General features: G+C 49.1%; 1 protein-coding gene across 1 annotated transcript; it reads left to right on the top strand.

The window, feature by feature from the left end:
* Positions 1 to 8: 8 nt before the first annotated feature.
* Positions 9 to 11400, top strand: CCT5 (chaperonin containing TCP1 subunit 5). Its single transcript, XM_069556079.1, has 11 exons — positions 9 to 495; positions 3131 to 3191; positions 3726 to 3890; positions 5145 to 5343; positions 6972 to 7164; positions 7245 to 7394; positions 7596 to 7715; positions 8302 to 8487; positions 9109 to 9246; positions 9648 to 9828; positions 11041 to 11400. The coding sequence occupies exons 1-11, from the start codon at positions 391 to 393 to the stop codon at positions 11166 to 11168; spliced, it is 1626 nt and encodes a 541-aa protein (XP_069412180.1). The 5' UTR covers positions 9 to 390; the 3' UTR covers positions 11169 to 11400.
* The last annotated feature ends 6417 nt before the right edge of the window (positions 11401 to 17817 follow it).

Genomic DNA, 17817 nt, shown 5'->3' with positions numbered 1-17817 from the left:
ACCTTCCCAGAGCCGGGAGGGGAACGAGGGAGAAAATAATGTTCTAAGTAAATGAGCTCCTCGTTGGGAAACACTATCAAGAAACAGTCAATTTTCGAGCTTTAATGAATGTCTGATTTACATATATTCCTAGCTTTTGGATTCTAAAGTTCCCGTTGTGTCTTCAAACTTCCACCCCCCCCAGAGCTTCCTAGATGATAGAAGTTTCCGAAGGTCGTTGCTTCCAGAAGGTACTGTCTGGCGTTAAACTAGTCTCAAGTGAGAAATAGGTCTCGGGCGGCCTGCATTGCGCCTGCGCGAGCTCTTGAGTCCTCCCGCGAGAGGAAGGCGGGCTCTGGGTTCCGGCGTGGTCTCCGCCGGTTGAGAGAGTGTAACTCTTCCTGCCGCATCATGGCGTCCGTGGGGACCCTCGCCTTCGATGAATATGGCCGTCCTTTCCTCATCATCAAGGATCAGGACCGCAAGTCTCGTCTTATGGGACTTGAGGCCCTCAAGGTAACGGGCCCGGGACGCACTGGCGGTGGGATGAGGGGAGGCGGCCGAAGCCGGTGGTTCTGCGCCTGCGCAATGTCCGAGGCGTTTTGCCATGTGCTCCGGGGGGCGCTTGAGGGAGCCCACTCTGGTCTCCAGTCCCTCGCCCCGCTCCCGGGAAAATCGACGTATAAGCCTTTAGTCTCATTTGGGGGATTAGGGTGGCCCGCGGGCGCTCTTCAGAGTTGGGTGGGGCGGCTTGAATTCTCGGGCGGTGAAGGCGCGTCCCCACTGGTTTCTCGAACCGAACAGTGTTTTCCGAACAGTGTTTTCGTCTGTAGGATGCAGGGGGGTGTTCTCAGGTCACCTGACCGGTTAGGACGCTGGCTCTTAACTTTCAGTCGGTGTCCCAGCAACGGCCTCAAAGGCCTCATTTTCGTCGTGGCATCCTAAAGGTTTAGCCATTGACAGCGTGATTTCATCTTTGAGTTCCTTTATACATGGCGTGTTCTGGGTGTGGTCTCGTAAAAGTTAAAAACGTACACTTTTAAGGAAGAAAATACAGCTGCAAGAATGAAAAGTGGTCACCAATAATCGTAGTACAACGCAGTGTGTGACCTGAATCACCAGCTATGGGAGGGCGTGCGTGCTGGTCAAAAGTCAGAGGGGGTCCTTAATACTTTGGGTAGAGGATTGGCTTTTGGTCTGGGACCGAGCGCTGTTTTGAACGGGAGAGAGCTAGCTGCTAGGGAGAGGAACAGCAAAAGCCAGAGAACGCGTGGCATCTTGGAGGAGGAGACAGCAGTCTGGTTTTAGCAGCATAGTCTGAGTTGCAGGGGTTCACACAGGTGGAAGTTCTTGAGCGCCTTGACGTGACCATGTTATCCTCAGGGATGGGAGAGAGCCATTGCAGGGCGTTTGGACAGAGTAACAGTTTAGGTAGAACTGTGCCTGAGGAGGTGGCATTGGGGTGGAGTCCATGAAGTTGGTGTGTATGACCGTGTCATCAGGTCTGAGCTGTCCCTTAGTGTCTTGAGGTTTTATAGGTCTGTCCCGGGCTGTTAGACTTAGGGCAAGTTACACCTCCTTTCCCAGTGGGGGCAATACATCCCTGTCAAGCAGAGGACAAGAATTAAATGGGGCAACTTAAGAAGTGGTCACCCAGCCTTTGACCACTGGTGGGCACTCAGGCCACTTGTTTTACGTGTTCAGTTCTGTTTTTCATGGGAAGCAACCAGCAGAGAAAGTAACACCCAGCACATGCACCCAAAATACCAGTATAACAGAAGCCACAGGTGATTTTGCCTCTGCTACATCTTTCAAATCTCTGTCTCTTGAGACAGGTCTTAGAGAGAAACGTGGTCCCAGAGCTAGTAAAGAACAGCACCAGCGTTCAGACCCGCCTTGTCTGACTCTGCAGCCAGTGGTCTAAAGCCTGCTCCGCAGCCTTGGGGCTGATCCTGCTTTGTTGTGAGGTCTGTCCTGTACTGGATGCATAGCAGCACCTGGCCTCCACCCTCTCTGGTCCCTCCCTGATTGTGACAACCAGGGATATCTCCAGGCATTGCCAGATGTCTCCTGGGCGCACATTCACCCCTGGTTATGAACCACCTGTTTGTGGTCATTATTCTTTACATATTTCATCATGCAGACCTATCAGTCAAAGATGTATTTTAAGAATAACCAGTATTTTTACAAACCTAGTGAACTTTGTGTCTTGTTAACCTGTGAGATGGGGTGACAAGGGAAGGCTGCACAGAACATTGCATTTGAACTGCTTTGTAAACTGGTCAGGATTTAATGAGCAGAGGTCTTCATCAAGGCTTCAGGGGTCAGAGGGCGTGTTGGGGAGCAGGCCTTGGCCGCCCTCACTGGCACAGAGCGAGGTCTCAGACTTCGAAGACCACCTGGAACTTACAGACTTGAGAGTCGGAGTACTGGTGACTCGTTTAAGGGCTGGGGACTGCGGAAAACGACACGTTCGGAAAAATGGATGACTTAGCTGGATGAATCTGAAGGATCAGTAAATGAGACCCTGGAAATCTGTGTGGTGTGGTGGATCAGTTAGGTTGGTGATGGCAGGAATAGGAAGACAGGAAATGAGGTATTTGGAGGCAATGTGAGTGTAATTATGTATGGGAAGGGAGAAGGATGCATTTGGGCTTCTGTTATTTTCAGCATTGACTCCCTTGGTGGGCAATTCTTGGTTGTGGGTTGTGTACTGACTGGACCTTTAGGGAGAGGAGTTGTGTACGTCGGGACCTTTGGGGAGAGGAGTGTACAGTAAACCATGGTGTGATAGTTCGGGGTGTTGTGTGTTGACAGCTGCACTCCTCGCGTGGAGTCAGCTTCATATGGTCCTGCACAGCCTCTCGGGTCAGACTGTCCCTGCTCTTGCCTGTAAAATGGGCCGGGACAACCTGCCTCGTTAGAGGTGTTGAGGGTTACAGAGCGAGCACAGAGCACTTGGCTCTGTTGTTTTACACAAGAATTGTCTTCTAACACTAGGAGTTGTACAGTTTTCACAGGTAGATGTGGACCTGTTTGCTGCCTTTTCTTGAGAATAGAAGCTGTGTCATGAGTTTTACAGCCATCAGTTATATGTTCTTAACTTAAAATTATGTCTAACTTGAATATTGGCTTTTTCTTTTTCATTTAGTCTCATATAATGGCAGCAAAGGCCGTAGCAAATACAATGAAAACATCACTTGGACCAAATGGTAAGAAACTTAACATTCTGTGTTTTTCAGGAAAGTTGTATAGGATAGTCAATTCAGCCTGTTTGCAGAAAGTTAGGAGACAGGGGGGCTCATCCTCCCCCTAATATGGTCACATGTTTAGGATGTATCCCAGACCTTCAACACAGTTAAAGTCATCATGCTACATCCAAATTTAGGTCAGGTGTTTTTTCCACTTAACATAATTTCATTAGCATTTTCCAAATCATAGCTATTGTCTTTTGCAACATTATATTTTGTGATGTTACATTTAGTGATGCTCCATAATTTTTTTTTTTTTTTTTTTTGCAATTTCTCTGGTTTTAGCCATCATTAAATTGTTCCAGTGTTTTGCTTTAGGTTAGCCAATCTAAAAAGGTCTTCATGGAGATATTCCTTCATGTATGTTGAATTATTTGTAGTAAGCTCCTAGATAGGTGTTGGGTCAAGAAGTCAAGGTAACTGTTTTATAGGTTTAGTGTAAGGTTTTTGGTTTTGTTTTTACCCTCTGTCATTTTAAACATGGTTGTCTCTTAGGGCTTGATAAGATGATGGTGGATAAAGATGGTGACGTGACTGTGACCAATGACGGTGCTACCATCTTAAGCATGATGGACGTTGACCACCAGATCGCCAAGCTGATGGTTGAACTGTCCAAATCACAGGATGATGAGATCGGAGACGGAACCACAGGAGTGGTTGGTAAGAAAAGGGAAAATGTCCTTTCTAATTTGACAGAAGTTATTTAACATTAAGGGCTTTCTTGGTGGCTCAGACATTAAAGAATCCACCTGCAGTTCAGAAGACCCGGATTTGATCCTTGGAGCGGGAAGATCCCCTGAGAAAGGGAATGGCTACCCAATCCAGTATTCGTGCCTGGAGAATTCTGTGGGCAGAGGAGCCTGATGGGCTACAGTCTATGGGGTTGCAAAGAATGTTACAAGCCTAACACGCTTGCTAAGTGTTTATTCTGAATCACATCATGGGGAGACAGTCTGACAAATCCATGTGGAAGGACACGATACAAGACAAATGGCCCAGGCGCTTCAAAAGTGTCAGTATAAAAGAAGAGGAAGGGGGTGGGGAGTCGAGTTAGGCAGCTCCTCTGGATTCAGGGAGCTCAAGAGAAGCGACAGCAGCTCGAATGGGAAACCTGGCTGGGTGCCAGATTTCTTTCTCCCAGCTCTGAAGGATGTTTGGGATACGTGGGGTCATTTGTGGGTCATGTATTAGTATCTTACCAACATCAGGATTTCCTTTAAAAAAAAAAAAAAAATTTCCTGAGTGTGACAGTTTCGATACAGCGATGCAGGAGACTGTGCCTGTCCTTAGGAGCTGAATGTTAAAATATTCAGGAGTGACATGTCTGATTTAATAAGTAAACTATTCATTATATTATTCTTGAAATTTGTTTTCAGTGTTTGAAATTTTTTTAAGTTTGGGAGAATTGATGAGATGAATATCTTCAGTGTTACTTTTTCTGCATTTGAAATTTGAATTAATTAATTCAGCAAATATCTTATACATTCATTGGGAACCAAACACTGTTCTGGATGTACTTGGAGTGCAGCAGCATTCAAACTTAATTCTTGTGATGCTAAAATGAGAGGGGAAGGCAACAGGTTATGGGAGGGATAGTAAGCAAATTTTATTTAATACTGTATAATGCCAGCATAAATTTCACTGAATAGAAACCCTTGGCCTAGGAAACAGGAAGTTTTTTTCCCATATAAAAATGTTTGTGTGTTACATTCTTTGCGTTCTGTACGTCACTGAGAGTTGAGCATCCATCTGTGTACCTGTAAGAACCAAAACACGAGGCTCCATTTTTAAGGATGGCCTCTACCTCTGAAACACTTTTAGCTTACATCTGGAACCTTGGTATTTCCAGGGCAGCATCTCATGTGTTTTGAGTTCTAGCGGTTTCCTGAGCCAGGTGTGCTGTCTTATCTGCAGTCCTGGCTGGCGCCCTGTTGGAAGAGGCCGAGCAGCTGCTGGACCGCGGCATTCACCCCATCAGGATCGCCGACGGCTATGAGCAGGCCGCCCGCATCGCTATCGAGCACCTGGACAAGATCAGCGACAGTGTCCTTGTCGACATGAAGAACACTGAGCCCCTGATCCAGACGGCGAAGACCACGCTGGGCTCCAAAGTGTGCGTGTACAGTGCGGGGCTGCAGGGCACGTTCGTGCAGGAGGCTGTGGTCATGTGCTGGGTCTTAAAGACAGCTCAGAATTATCCACGGTGGCTTCATACTGATTTAATGACTACCTTCTGGTTTTGTTACTTGGGTTTACTTTCTCTTTACTGCAGATATAAATATGGGCATTTTGTGTTTCTGTTAGAGGCTGGATTTCCAGGTTTGGTTAAGTCCCCTTGATAGTTTTTGTAAGCTATTTAGTTCTTTATTTCTCAAAATAGGCTAGGGTGGTAAAGGATCCTACTAGTGGGCAGTACTCATTTTTTCTAACACTTTCTACCATTTCTTTGCTAGGAAGCATTTTAATGGAGAGGTTCTGCTCCTTATTCATTCAAGAGGGAATTTAATGACCCAGAATTTTAGTTTAGTATGAAGGGGCAGTCTTGAAATTGTCTTACACGGGCTGTTGCTAACATTTACATAGTGCTTATTACTTGCCAGGCCTAGAGCTGGAGTCTTGGAGACACAAAACAGCTCTTGCCTCCTGGAGACTCAGCCGCCTCAGCCACGAGACAAGCTCACCTTGAACAACAGTGGAGACTTAGGGGCTCTTTTTAAAATGTAGTATAAAAACCTAATGTAAGGTACCTTATTGCAGGGTTTGTCTTAATCCACATCAATTTGGGAAGTATTTAAATTTGTGCCCTAAAGGATGACATGGGCTCAACTTAGAGGGTGGGGCAAGTGCAGCCGAGTTGCCTGCTTCCTTCTGTCCTCTGTGGTGCCAGCTGCCCCCTTGTCGCAGGTCTGAGCCGAGACCACGCCTCCGGAGGGGTGACTGCCCCGGGGTGGCCTTTATTGTAAGTACAGCACTCTGGTTCTCCTGGAAGGAAGGCTTTACCCTTTCTTGAAATGCACACATTCTGTGTTACTGCTTTCTAAGTTGACTCAGCTTTATTTGCAGGTCTTTAGAAAACTCCGGTATGCGGTATGCGTAGATCTTTTCTACAGAAAATGTTCAAATGGACCAACAAGGGCCAGATACACTCAACATACTTTGAAACATTGCTTGTCAGTCACTTAGGACACACAATGTTTGTAGTTTCTCCGCTATCTTTTCCAGGTAACTTAGGATTTGGAGGGCTACAGTTGCTTTGTGGTTTTTTCAGAATCAGATGGGAAATTGAACAGTCGCTTCAGATGTTGAGTGGTGCATGTCCCGTAGATAAGATTGGCTTCTCCTTGGTGGTTTCATCTCTCTCCTGTTCTGTTTTGACTTGAAAGTGTTAGTGCTATTACCAAGTAGTGGTCTTGGTAAATTTTTGGTTCTTGACATACGTTAGTGGTCTCTTCGTGTACATTCATAATGGAAGAAGATAGTACAGTACAGTTACTAACAATTTTTTTCCCGTCCCAGTTTATGACTCCCTCTGGAGTCCCTGGACCCGGGTTAAGCGTCCCTCCCCAGACTGTTGAAAGTACAGGCAGCGGTGGTGCCCTTCGGGGACGCTGAATGTGCTAGTTGTGTGACGTGCCTGTGGGGCACGCTGTGCCGCGCTGTCTGAGTTTCGCAGCGCGTGTTCGTTCTGGCTGCAGTCGCTGTCGCGTGGACAGGAAAGGTCAGTGTTGTGTGTCCCCTCAGGGTTAACAGCTGTCACCGGCAAATGGCCGAGATCGCCGTGAATGCCGTCCTCACCGTGGCCGACATGCAGCGCAGGGACGTTGACTTCGAGCTCATCAAGGTAGAAGGCAAGGTGGGCGGGCGGCTGGAGGACACCAAGCTGATCAAGGGCGTGATCGTGGACAAGGACTTCAGTCACCCGCAGATGCCCAAGGTGAGCCGTGCCTCCGTGGCATCAGGCTTCTCCCTCTTGAGCCCTCCAGGTAGTTCATACGTCTCTGTCTCTTCCTGCAGCAAGTGGAAGATGCTAAGATTGCAATCCTCACGTGTCCATTTGAGCCACCAAAACCAAAGACGAAGCATAAGCTGGATGTGACATCTGTGGAAGATTTTAAAGCCCTTCAGAAGTACGAAAAGGAGAAGTTTGAAGAGATGATCCGGCAGGTGCGCCTTAAGACTGCTCCTAGTGAGATTTAAACTAGAGCTGACAGAACATAGCCACTGATGTATTTCTTTCTCTTTTCTGTACTTTAATGTTCCCACCTACACACCCAGCTATGTTTCTCGCCTTGGTTTCAACCGTTTTTCCAATAGAAGAGCATAAAAAATACTTCTGTTAACATGATTGTGGCATTTCTTTCCCAGATTAAAGAAACTGGTGCTAACCTAGCTATTTGCCAGTGGGGCTTTGACGATGAAGCGAATCATTTACTTCTCCAGAATGACCTGCCGGCGGTTCGCTGGGTCGGAGGACCTGAAATTGAGGTAGGAGGCCCCCTGCGAGGAGACTGCGTGCAGGGCTTGAGCTCGTGCAGGGCTTGAGCTCACGGAGCATCTCTACTCGAAGCCCCCGTGACCTCGCCCTGCTGTGGTTCCCACACTGTGCTGAGGCTCCACAGACCAGAGGCTGAGTTGCAAGGGGGAAAATGCTAGAATCTTCCTGCTGTTTGTGCATGTGTTTCTGGCGTTCCATCGCATTTTCAGGTGCTTTCCTTTCTCACTGCTGTCTGCTTGGCCCTCTGAGGGGGCAGACTGGTTGTGCACTTCTGTGTCAGCCTCATAAACATTCAGAGTTGCCCAGACATGGTAACAGACAAGGCGTAGTTGGTCCTCATGGGTGCGAGAGGGAAAGGGGGAGAGCTGAGAGTGTGTGCAGGGTCATAGTGGCAGGTCGCCCACCCTTCAGAACCTTGTTCCCTGAACAAGGCGTTGGGCTGGACCATGATTCTTGGGCTGGATTTGGGCGGTGGTTCTAGGGAGCACGGCGGTCGTGGGTCACGTTCAGCTCATCTGTGGTCTGGTGTTGAGAGTTCCCTGCTCACCACGCTGGTCTTTCCATTCCTCCCGTCAGTTGATCGCCATCGCCACAGGCGGCCGCATTGTCCCTCGGTTCTCAGAGCTCACAGCTGAGAAGCTGGGCTTTGCGGGTCTTGTGAAAGAGATCTCGTTTGGGACCACCAAAGACAAGATGCTGGTCATTGAGCAGTGTAAGAACTCCAGAGCCGTCACCATTTTCATCAGAGGAGGAAATAAGATGGTAAGGATTCGCTTATTTGTCCTGCATTTTTTCTGATTCTGGAATGTGATTGGGCTTTTCACATAATGTATTTAGCTGGGACACTTGAAGAAGGACGGGGCCATCTTTCTTGGAGAAGCAGGGACACCTCCGGAATTCCCTAGCAGTCCAGTGTTAGGACTCTGCTCTTGCACTGCTGGGGCTTGGACTCGATCCCTGGTCTGGGAACTAAGATCCCTCAAGCCATGCAGTGCAGGCCTCTCCCCTACCCGCCCGCCAAAAAAAAGATAAAATAAGTTCGTGTCACAGTGTAAAACCCTGAAGACCATGTGCCACTGTTGGGCCTACAGGGCACACTTGCCTTTCCTCAGTCTCAGGTAGAAACGCAGACCTGAGGGAGCGTGGGTGCACTCTCCACTCTCCAGGGATGGGTTTCTAGTGCATCACGATGAGTAAGACTCATTCATTGTAAGGCTGTTGCTTTGTTTTTTTTGTTTGACCCCCTTTACCACTTGGTCATATGTCCTGGAGGGAGTCCTAGGCTCACTCCGGTATTTTGGGAGTTTTTTCCCTAAGTACGTTATAGGGAGGAAAAGTAGAATGAAGATAGAACCGTTAACTTGGGCAGCTTTGCTTTCCCAGATCATCGAGGAGGCCAAGCGTTCCCTTCATGACGCTCTGTGCGTCATCCGCAACCTGATCCGGGACAACCGCGTGGTGTACGGCGGGGGCGCTGCGGAGATCTCCTGTGCCCTGGCAGTCAGCCAGGAGGCCGACAAGGTGAGGGTGTGTGACCGACCGCATGGTGTGCGGCGGGGGCTGGACTCCGGGCCTTTGATCTGAGCTGATCCTTGTGCCTGAGGATGTGGATGTGGGTTACCACAGGCCAGCATCTGTCAGCCTTTTTCAGACTGCAGCCTTGACACAGATCTCTGCACACTTAGTATTAACTGGAATTGAGAATTGCTTAGACGTTGTAACTAAAGGTGCAGCAGGAAAACTGGCTCTCTTGACTTCCGACATGTACCTTCTGCACCCTCGCCGTGTAGCTGCACTTATATGACGGCCTGTTCTGAGGACTCGTCCTGAGTTAGCTTGTTCAAGGGTGTCATTCTGTAATGTCTGCAAATAGCTGCTGGGGGTTCTGTCAAGTACGCTGACGTAACCCTGTGCCCTCGCAGTGCCCGACCCTGGAGCAGTACGCCATGCGCGCCTTCGCCGACGCACTGGAGGTCATTCCCATGGCGCTCGCCGAGAACAGCGGCATGAACCCCATCCAGACCATGACCGAGGTCCGGGCCAGACAAGTGAAGGAGGTGAACCCCGCCCTTGGGATCGACTGTCTGCACAAGGGGACCAATGGTGAGGCACTGGGTGCAATCTGACCTAAGCTGGGGAATTATTGCTGCATAGCGTGTACCATGAACTGGTCCTGGCTTTGTAAATTCTTGAACACACTTCAGGTACCCAGGTCCTGAGTTTTAGTGTTTGATATAATTACCTGGGGAATTGTTAGGATGCTGGTTTTAGCAAGCTACAACAAAAAAATGCAGTGCAGTATTTATTCCAAAGGTGATTTCCATCGTAGAAAGTCATTCCCATCTCATTTCTTTTATATAAAGGTCTGTCAGTGAACAGCTGTGAAATTGACTTTCAGTTTACCACTGATTCTGTGGGTGCGTCCCGTAAATCAGAGGGTGTTTTATAAATGGAGTGTGTACTGTGGCTTCATAGCACTTCATCACTCATTGCTGAAATGGTAGCGCAGCCCTAGCATGTGGGATGGTGGTCCTGGTGAATCCCCAGATTCCTTACTAGTTGGGCCATCTCTGGGGTTCTGTCTCAATTCTGACCACAGAATCTGATGGCTTATTTTTTTTACTCAGAACTACAGGTGTATTCTGGATTTTAGGTTAACAACCCGAGGATTTAGTAATAGCAGCAACTTCTTGTCAGACAGTTTACATTTCTTTAACCTGAATGTCTGTGTTTTTGCTGAAGCAGCTTTACATGTCAGGCACCGTCTGATCTGACTTCGGGCTTACTAACCGATAGCGTAGGGAACTTTGTGGGGGTGAGAAGTCACTGAATGATTGCCTTTTTTAGCAAGTCACTGAGAAATTCACCCTGTTATTGAAGAGGACTCCCTGTCCTCCACAGTGTTACAGTAACCAGGCCCACATTCCAGAATGTCCTGGGAAGTAATGAAATTGTATTCTTCTGAAAACATAACCGAGACTAGTGGCTTTCAAAGTTCTGTGTCTTTTAAGTTTTACTTTGATTGATAAATAGGAACAAGGTATTAATGATAACGGGCTTCCCTGGTGGCTCAAGCAGCAAAGAATCAGCCTGCAATTCAGAAGACCTGGGTTCAATCCCTGGGTTGGAAAGATTCCCTGGAGGAGGGTATGGCTGCCCACTCCAGTTTTCTTGCCTGGAGAATCACCAGGGACAGAGGAGCCTGGCGGGTTACAGTCTGTGGGGTCCCAAAGAGTCAGACACGACTGAGCGACGTTCACTTTCCATTAGTGACCAGAGTATGCTGTTTCAGAGGAATGAATTTGTGTTTTTCAGATATGAAACATCAACATGTCATAGAAACTTTGATCGGCAAAAAGCAACAGATCTCTCTTGCAACACAAATGGTCAGAATGATTTTGAAGATTGACGACATCCGTAAGCCTGGAGAATCTGAAGAGTAGAGAGAATCTAGAGTAAAATGAGGAGTAAGATCCACTCCTGTGACTAAATAAATGGGGGTCTTGTGCTGCATCTATAGCTATTTATTGCTGCGTCCCGTATCAGACACTGTCGTAGATGCTGTGACAACAGTAGCTGTTTGTAACCATAGTTTCACTTGTTAGAGACATGGAAGTGTAGAGGTGATCTCACAAGGTTTTGTATTTGTTATATTAAAGGGAACTCTAAACAGCCTTTATATTCTGCTCTTTAAGTTAAACATTCACTATAACATTCATCAAATGCCTTAATTGAAGGGGTTTGAGTTTAATTTTTTTTTTTTTTAATGTACGACCTGTTTTTAACAGTTTTAAACGTTTGGTTTGTCTCAAGATTTACTTTAACATTGAGGAATATGGGCTTGGTCCTATTAAATTTATTTAAGTGGTGCATCTGTCTAAATGGGTGAATCTTTGATTGTGGAGACCCTTCAGAGATGAGTATCCACCATACAACTGTGGACTGTCTTCTGTGCTGTTCGGTTATACTGACTGGGGTGTTCCCACAGTGCTGAGTAGACCAACATTAATGGTGTGATCTTCACACAGCCCCCTAGCATTATCCTGGCCTGGCTCCACCCAGAGCCCTGGCCAGTGTCGTGCGGAGAAGGCCTGGGTGGGCACAGACTGGCCCCCCCTCAGGTGCTTAGAAGGCCATTCAGAAGCCAGTTGGGCTTTTCTCCAGGGAACAAACCAAGTGAAGGTTAGAGTGAAACAGAAAAAAAGGGTTGAGTGGAAGGAAACACCTTGCAATTACCATGTGTATAGGTTGGTATTGAGTTAGTTCTATTTACTGTGGGTTTGATCCCTGGGTCTGGGAGATCCCCTGGAGGAGGAAATGGCAACCCACTCCAGTCTTCTTGCCTGGAGAATCCCCATGGACAGAGAAACCTGGTGGGCCATGGTCCATGGAGTCAAGAAGCAAATCGCCGTGACTTGGCAACTAAACAGTGCTGGCTCACAGTGGCATAGCCCTTGGCAGAGGCCAGGCTATGTTCCGAGCGCTTCACCTGTTACCACCGTGCGTTGGAGAAAGCCTTCTTCCTGTTCACATCTTACAAATGGCCTCATTGGCCAGCGTCTTCCAGCCAGCATTCAATGCAGTGGGGTCAGACACCCTGGCCAACTTGTCTGGGGTACCCCCTCCCCGTGCTGTTCTGCCCCCTGCTGGCTTGTGTTTGCTTTTCTAAAAGCATGTTGCTTAGAGGATGTGATGATGAAGTGCACTTTCGTGCCACCAGGGGAAAGAGTTTGGAGCCGTTAGTTTCTCCTGAGAACCTGGACGCTGGCCAGTCTTAACTGTTGGGTCATTGTGTTTGCTCCATGTTAATACATTGGTGGTTTCATTAGAAAACTTAGCAAGGAACGCTAACATCATTCTTCCTGATGAACATACAACCTAGTATGTATCTCATCGTAAAATGGCCTCTGAAGTGGCTCGTTTATAATTTACTACCTGTTGGGCGCAGCGTCAGAATGCATCGATTTCAAGTTTGGTTTCAGTGCAGACACAGACCGACTCAGATAACTGTCTTGACCTAGTTGTCTGGATGAGTTGATTTACAAGGGCGGATTTCAGCCTGTGAAGAACATCCAACAGCTTGCTTTGAACCAGAGTCTCTTACGTGAAGCGGTTTGTGGTTGAGTGAAGACTAAACCACTCCAACAGGGAACCACAGACGTTCCTGAAGGGTTTTGGTTGAAAGAAACTGCCTAGTTGATGAACAAACTCGTAGATGTGTTGCTCACATGCTTTTGATTCTTTCCAGGAAAAGCACCTCTTCTAGGTACCACGTTGCCCTTTATCTTTCAATTCCAAATGGCTTGTTTACATCCCTTGTGCTTTGGCTGACCCCCATCTCATGCCTGGAGAAGGAGATTGCAACCCATTCCAATATTCTTGCCTGGAGAATTCCGTGGACAGAGGAGCCTGGTAGGCTACAGTCCATGGGGTTGCGAACAGTCAGACACGACTGAGCAACTTCACTTTCACCTTTCACTTTCATGTATTGGAAAAGGAAATGGCAACCTGCTCCAGTATTCTTGTCTGGAGAATCCCAGGGATGGAGGAGCCTGGTTGGCTGCTGTCTATGGGGTCGCACAGAGCCGGACGCGACTGAAGTGACTTAGCATGCATGCATGCATAGGAGAAGGAAATGGCAACCCACTCCAATATTCTTACCTGGAGAGTCCCAGGGACAGAGGAGCCTGGTGGGCTGCTGTCTGTGGGGTCGCACAGAGACGGACACAACTGAAGCAGCTTAGCAGCAGCAGCAGTATCTCATGCCAATAAAGCCCTTGACCCTGAGGCCACATCCCCACGCAGTACCCAGCACTGTCCTGTTGGTTCCCAGTTCCTGCACTTGCAGCTTTATTCAGTGTTTCAGGGGTTGGAGGCGAGTTTTTTATTGTTTTCTGGCGATGCCACTCATCTGCTTTATTGTTTTCTGGCCATGCCACTCAGCTTCTGGGATCTTAGTTCCCTGGCCAGGGATAGAACCTCAGCCCCTGGCAGTGAAAGCAGAGTTCTAACCACTGGACCACCAAGGAAGTCTCTGATGTTTGTTAAATGGCTTGATCTTTAATTACAAGCAATCACACAGAAAGAGAGCTTCCCAGGTGACTCAGTGGTAAAGAAACTGCCTGTCAATGCCAAAGACATGGTTTTGATCCCTGGGTCGGGAAGATCCCCTGGAGGAGGAAATGGCCACCCACTCCAGTATACTTGCCTGGAGAATCCCATGGACAGAGGAGCCTGGGCGCCTACAGTCCATGGGGTCGCAAAGAGTTGGACATGACTGAGGGACTGAGCACGTTAGAAGCAGATAGGAGAACTTACTGTCTGTCCTCTGTAAAGAGGCATTGAGGTTTGCAAAAGTGGAAAATAATGCTGCTGCTCCCTTTTTTCATTTTGGAAAATATGAAATTACATTAACACATTGAATGCCAGTTAGTGTAACTGGCATAAACAAGCAGCAGGGGGTAGGGCATTTCGCAGGTCTTGACGAGTATTCAGGGATCTTGAAATCAAAATGTTTGAGAACTGCTCTGTTAGTACGTCTAATCTTCATGAGTAGTGCTGGTCATGGACAGATTCAAGAGGTGCTACATAATTTGCACCAGCCTGAAATAAACTCAAGTTCATATAGCAGATGTTTTGAAGATAAGCACTAAGAGCTTTATCAATACTTGCGTTATAATCTCAACTCCTGTTTCAAAAACAACTGAAGTTGACCATGTGGACTTCCAGCTCCCGTGCTCCCACCTAGAGTCTCACGCACCCACCCCTTCCCTGTGGTAGGCAGGAGTGTACACCAGGGTTCAGCCTGCTGGTGCAGTCAGTCAGACACTAATCCAGGTGCTGCTGTGAAGAGATTTTGCAAGTGGAGTCAAGTACTAGCTGGCAGACCTTAGAAAGCTGACGTGGGTGGGCCCCATGCAACCACAGCAGAAGCGGGGCCGGGCAGGTGCGAAGGACTGGACGCCCACCTGCTGGCCCTGAAGGCCTCTAGGTCCTGAGGAAGGAAACGAGAGCTTGGTCCTAAGCTGCAAGGAACAGCTGGTCCTTAAACACAGGTTGGGGCGCTGACCATCTGTGCCGTTGAAAATGAAAGAAAAAATTACAGCCTGTCCTCCATGGGCTCGGTTCTGCATCTGAGCATTCAGCCAACGTCAAACATGTAGTACTGTTGGGTTTACTATTGAAAAATCTCGTTTGCAAAATCTGCAAGAGGACCCTTGCAGTTCAAGCCTGTTGTTGAAGAGTCAACTGTATCTGGAAGCAGATCCTCCCCAGAGCCTGGCCAGCCAGCACCTGCACTGGGACCTCAGGAGACCCAGAGTGGAGAAACCAACATGAGCCAACCTGGGCTTCCAGTCCACAGAACCGTGGGGTCATACATCTGTCCTTAAGCCACAGAGTGTGTGCGTGTCTGTCACACCAGCACTTTCTGGGCACCCGACAGGGTCACACTTCTGGATTCTTGTGGCCAGTGGGCCATGTAAGCAGCTCGGGCCCATGAACAGAAAGAAGCATCATTTCCAGGTCAAAGCACTGACACGCCATGCAGGGCCCCGTGGGGCACTTCCCTCTGGGCACAGCCAGGGCCTGCTCCAGGGCGGCCTCCAGCCTGGCCCCTGGAGGTGACAGTGACAGGAGTTCCTGCCAGCAGCCACAGGCACGGAGCAGGAGTGAGCTGCCCTAGGGCAGGGCTGGAACCTCTTCTCTGCATCCTCACCCTGCCCTCTTGAAAGTGAAAATGAAGTCGCTCAGTCATATCTGACCCTGTGACGCCATGGACTGCAGCACGCCAGGCCTCCCTTTCCATCACCAACTCCCAGAGCCTACTCAGACTCATGTCCATGGAGTCAGTGATGCCATCCAGCCATCTCATCCTCTGTCGTCCCCTTCTCCTGCCCTCAATCTTTCCCAGCATCAGGGTCTTTTCAAATGAGTCAGCTCTTCACATCAGGTGGCCAAAGTATTGGAGTTTCAGCTTCAGCATCAATCCTTCCAATGAATATTCAGGACTGATTTCCTTTAGGATGGACTGGTTGGGTCTCCTTGCAGTCCAAGGGACTCTCAGGAGTCTTCTCCAACACCACAGTTCAAAAGCATCACTTCTTCAGTGCTCAGCTTTCCTTATGGTCCAACTCTCACATCCATACATGACCACTGGAAAAACCATAGCTCTGACTAAACTGACCTTTGTTGGCAAATTAATGACTCTGTTTTTTAATTTGCTGTCTAGGTTGGTCATAGCTTTTCTTCCAAGGAGCAGGCGTCTTTTAATTTCATGGCTGCAGTCACTATCTGGAGATGGTACCCAAAAAATAGTCTCTCACCATTTCACCTCACAGAACAGAACAGAGCAAAGCCCTCTGGGTCCTGAGCGCAGGCTCCGCCGCCCCTCTCTGCAGCACCCGTGAAGGCAGGTTGACACACACAGTCAGAAGCAACCACAGCTCAGCCCCCTGACCAGCACCTGATGACAAGCCCACACCCATCTGCAATACAATGTTACTCTCTTCATTTTGTAGATTTCCCATTGAGAAGAACTACAGGTTGTGGGTGGTCAAGAATCCGCCTGCCAGTGCAGGAGATTTAACAGACACGAGTTTGATCCCTGAGTCGGGAAGATCCCCTAGAGAAGGAAACGGCAACCCACTCCAGTAGTCTTGCCTGGGAGATCCCATGGACAGAGGAGCCTAGCGGCTACAGTCCGTGGGGTCACAAAGAGTCAGACAACTGAGCACCTAAACCACCACCAGCAGAGGTCAGAGCATTAGGGCGTTTCCCAAAGCCACATGGGAGCTTGACATGCTGGGGCCTGGATACTGGGACCCCTCCCCGCCCACCTCACTCTCATCCTGCTCCACACCTGCCTATGCCCACGTGGGGCACAGCCACCTGGCAGTTGGTTCCCAAATCCCAAGATCCACGTGGGGCTCCTCTACTGCCCACCCGCCAGGAGGCCTCCACTGGGCCCACCCTGGGGTGCGCCAGGAACCAGTCAGTCCTGACCATGGACCCCCTTCGGCTCAGGCTCACTCAGCCTCCTTCATGGCAGGAGGACAGCTAGGGGGAGGAGAGGCTGGGTTCTGGGAGAGCTCCCTCCTAACAAATTGACAGGATTTCCCTCCCTCCCCACGAGGCCTGGAGGCGAGAGGCCCAGAGCAGCAGGCACCTACCACATCCTGACACTCCTGAGCCACTCCTGGTCCATTTAAGGGTGTCTGGGGGAGACTTCACCATCACTCTCTTTACTGTTCAGTCACTCAGTCATATCCGACTCTGCGACCTCATGGACTGCAGCACGCCAGGCCTCCCTGTCCATCACCAACTCCCAGAGTTTACTCAAACTCATGTCCATGGAGTCTGTGATGCCATGCAACCATCTCATCCTCTGTCGTCACCTTCTCCTCCCACCTTCAATCTTTCCCAGCATCAGGGTCTTTTCAAATGAGTCCTCTCTTTGCACGAGGTGGCCAAAGTATTGGAGTTTTAGCTTCAACATCAGTCCTTCCAATGAATGAAAGATGGACTGGTTTGATCTCCTTGCTGTTCAAGGGACTCTCAAGAGTCTTCTCCAACACCACAGTTCAGAAGCATCAATTCTTTTGGTGCTCAGCCTTCCTTATGGTCCAGCTCGTGCATCCGTACGTGACCACTGGAAACACCGTAGCTCTGACTGTCTGAGCCACTGTTTGTTAGTGGGCCTTTCTGTTATTTGCAGCCTAAGAAGACCTGATATTCCAGGCTGGGCCGAAACCAAACTCTGCTCCCCACAGCTCCACTTCTGTGGTATCCCTGCTCCTGCGTGGTCTCTCGGCGACTTCAGGTGACCCTGTGTCTTCCCAGCTCCCTTCCTAATGCTCTAGCGCCCCCCTTCCCCTCCCCACCCCCACAGGGTCAGGCTGGCACCTCTGCTCCCTGGCCCCCTCACTCTCCAAAGGGGCCAGCCCTCCAGCCCTGGCCCCTCGGGTGTCCCTCCAGGAAGAGCTTCAATCAGCCGCCACCCCTTCCCTGGGCTCCTGCACGCCCAGAAGAGAGGTTCCCTGGGGCTGAAGGGATCGTCTCACTCCCCGTCTTCTAGAAGAGAAGGGTCCCGAT

Source organism: Ovis canadensis, chromosome 16 (genome assembly GCF_042477335.2).
Source record: "Ovis canadensis isolate MfBH-ARS-UI-01 breed Bighorn chromosome 16, ARS-UI_OviCan_v2, whole genome shotgun sequence".
Taxonomy (NCBI): domain Eukaryota; kingdom Metazoa; phylum Chordata; class Mammalia; order Artiodactyla; family Bovidae; genus Ovis; species Ovis canadensis.
This window is presented reverse-complemented; position numbering and strand designations above follow the sequence as displayed.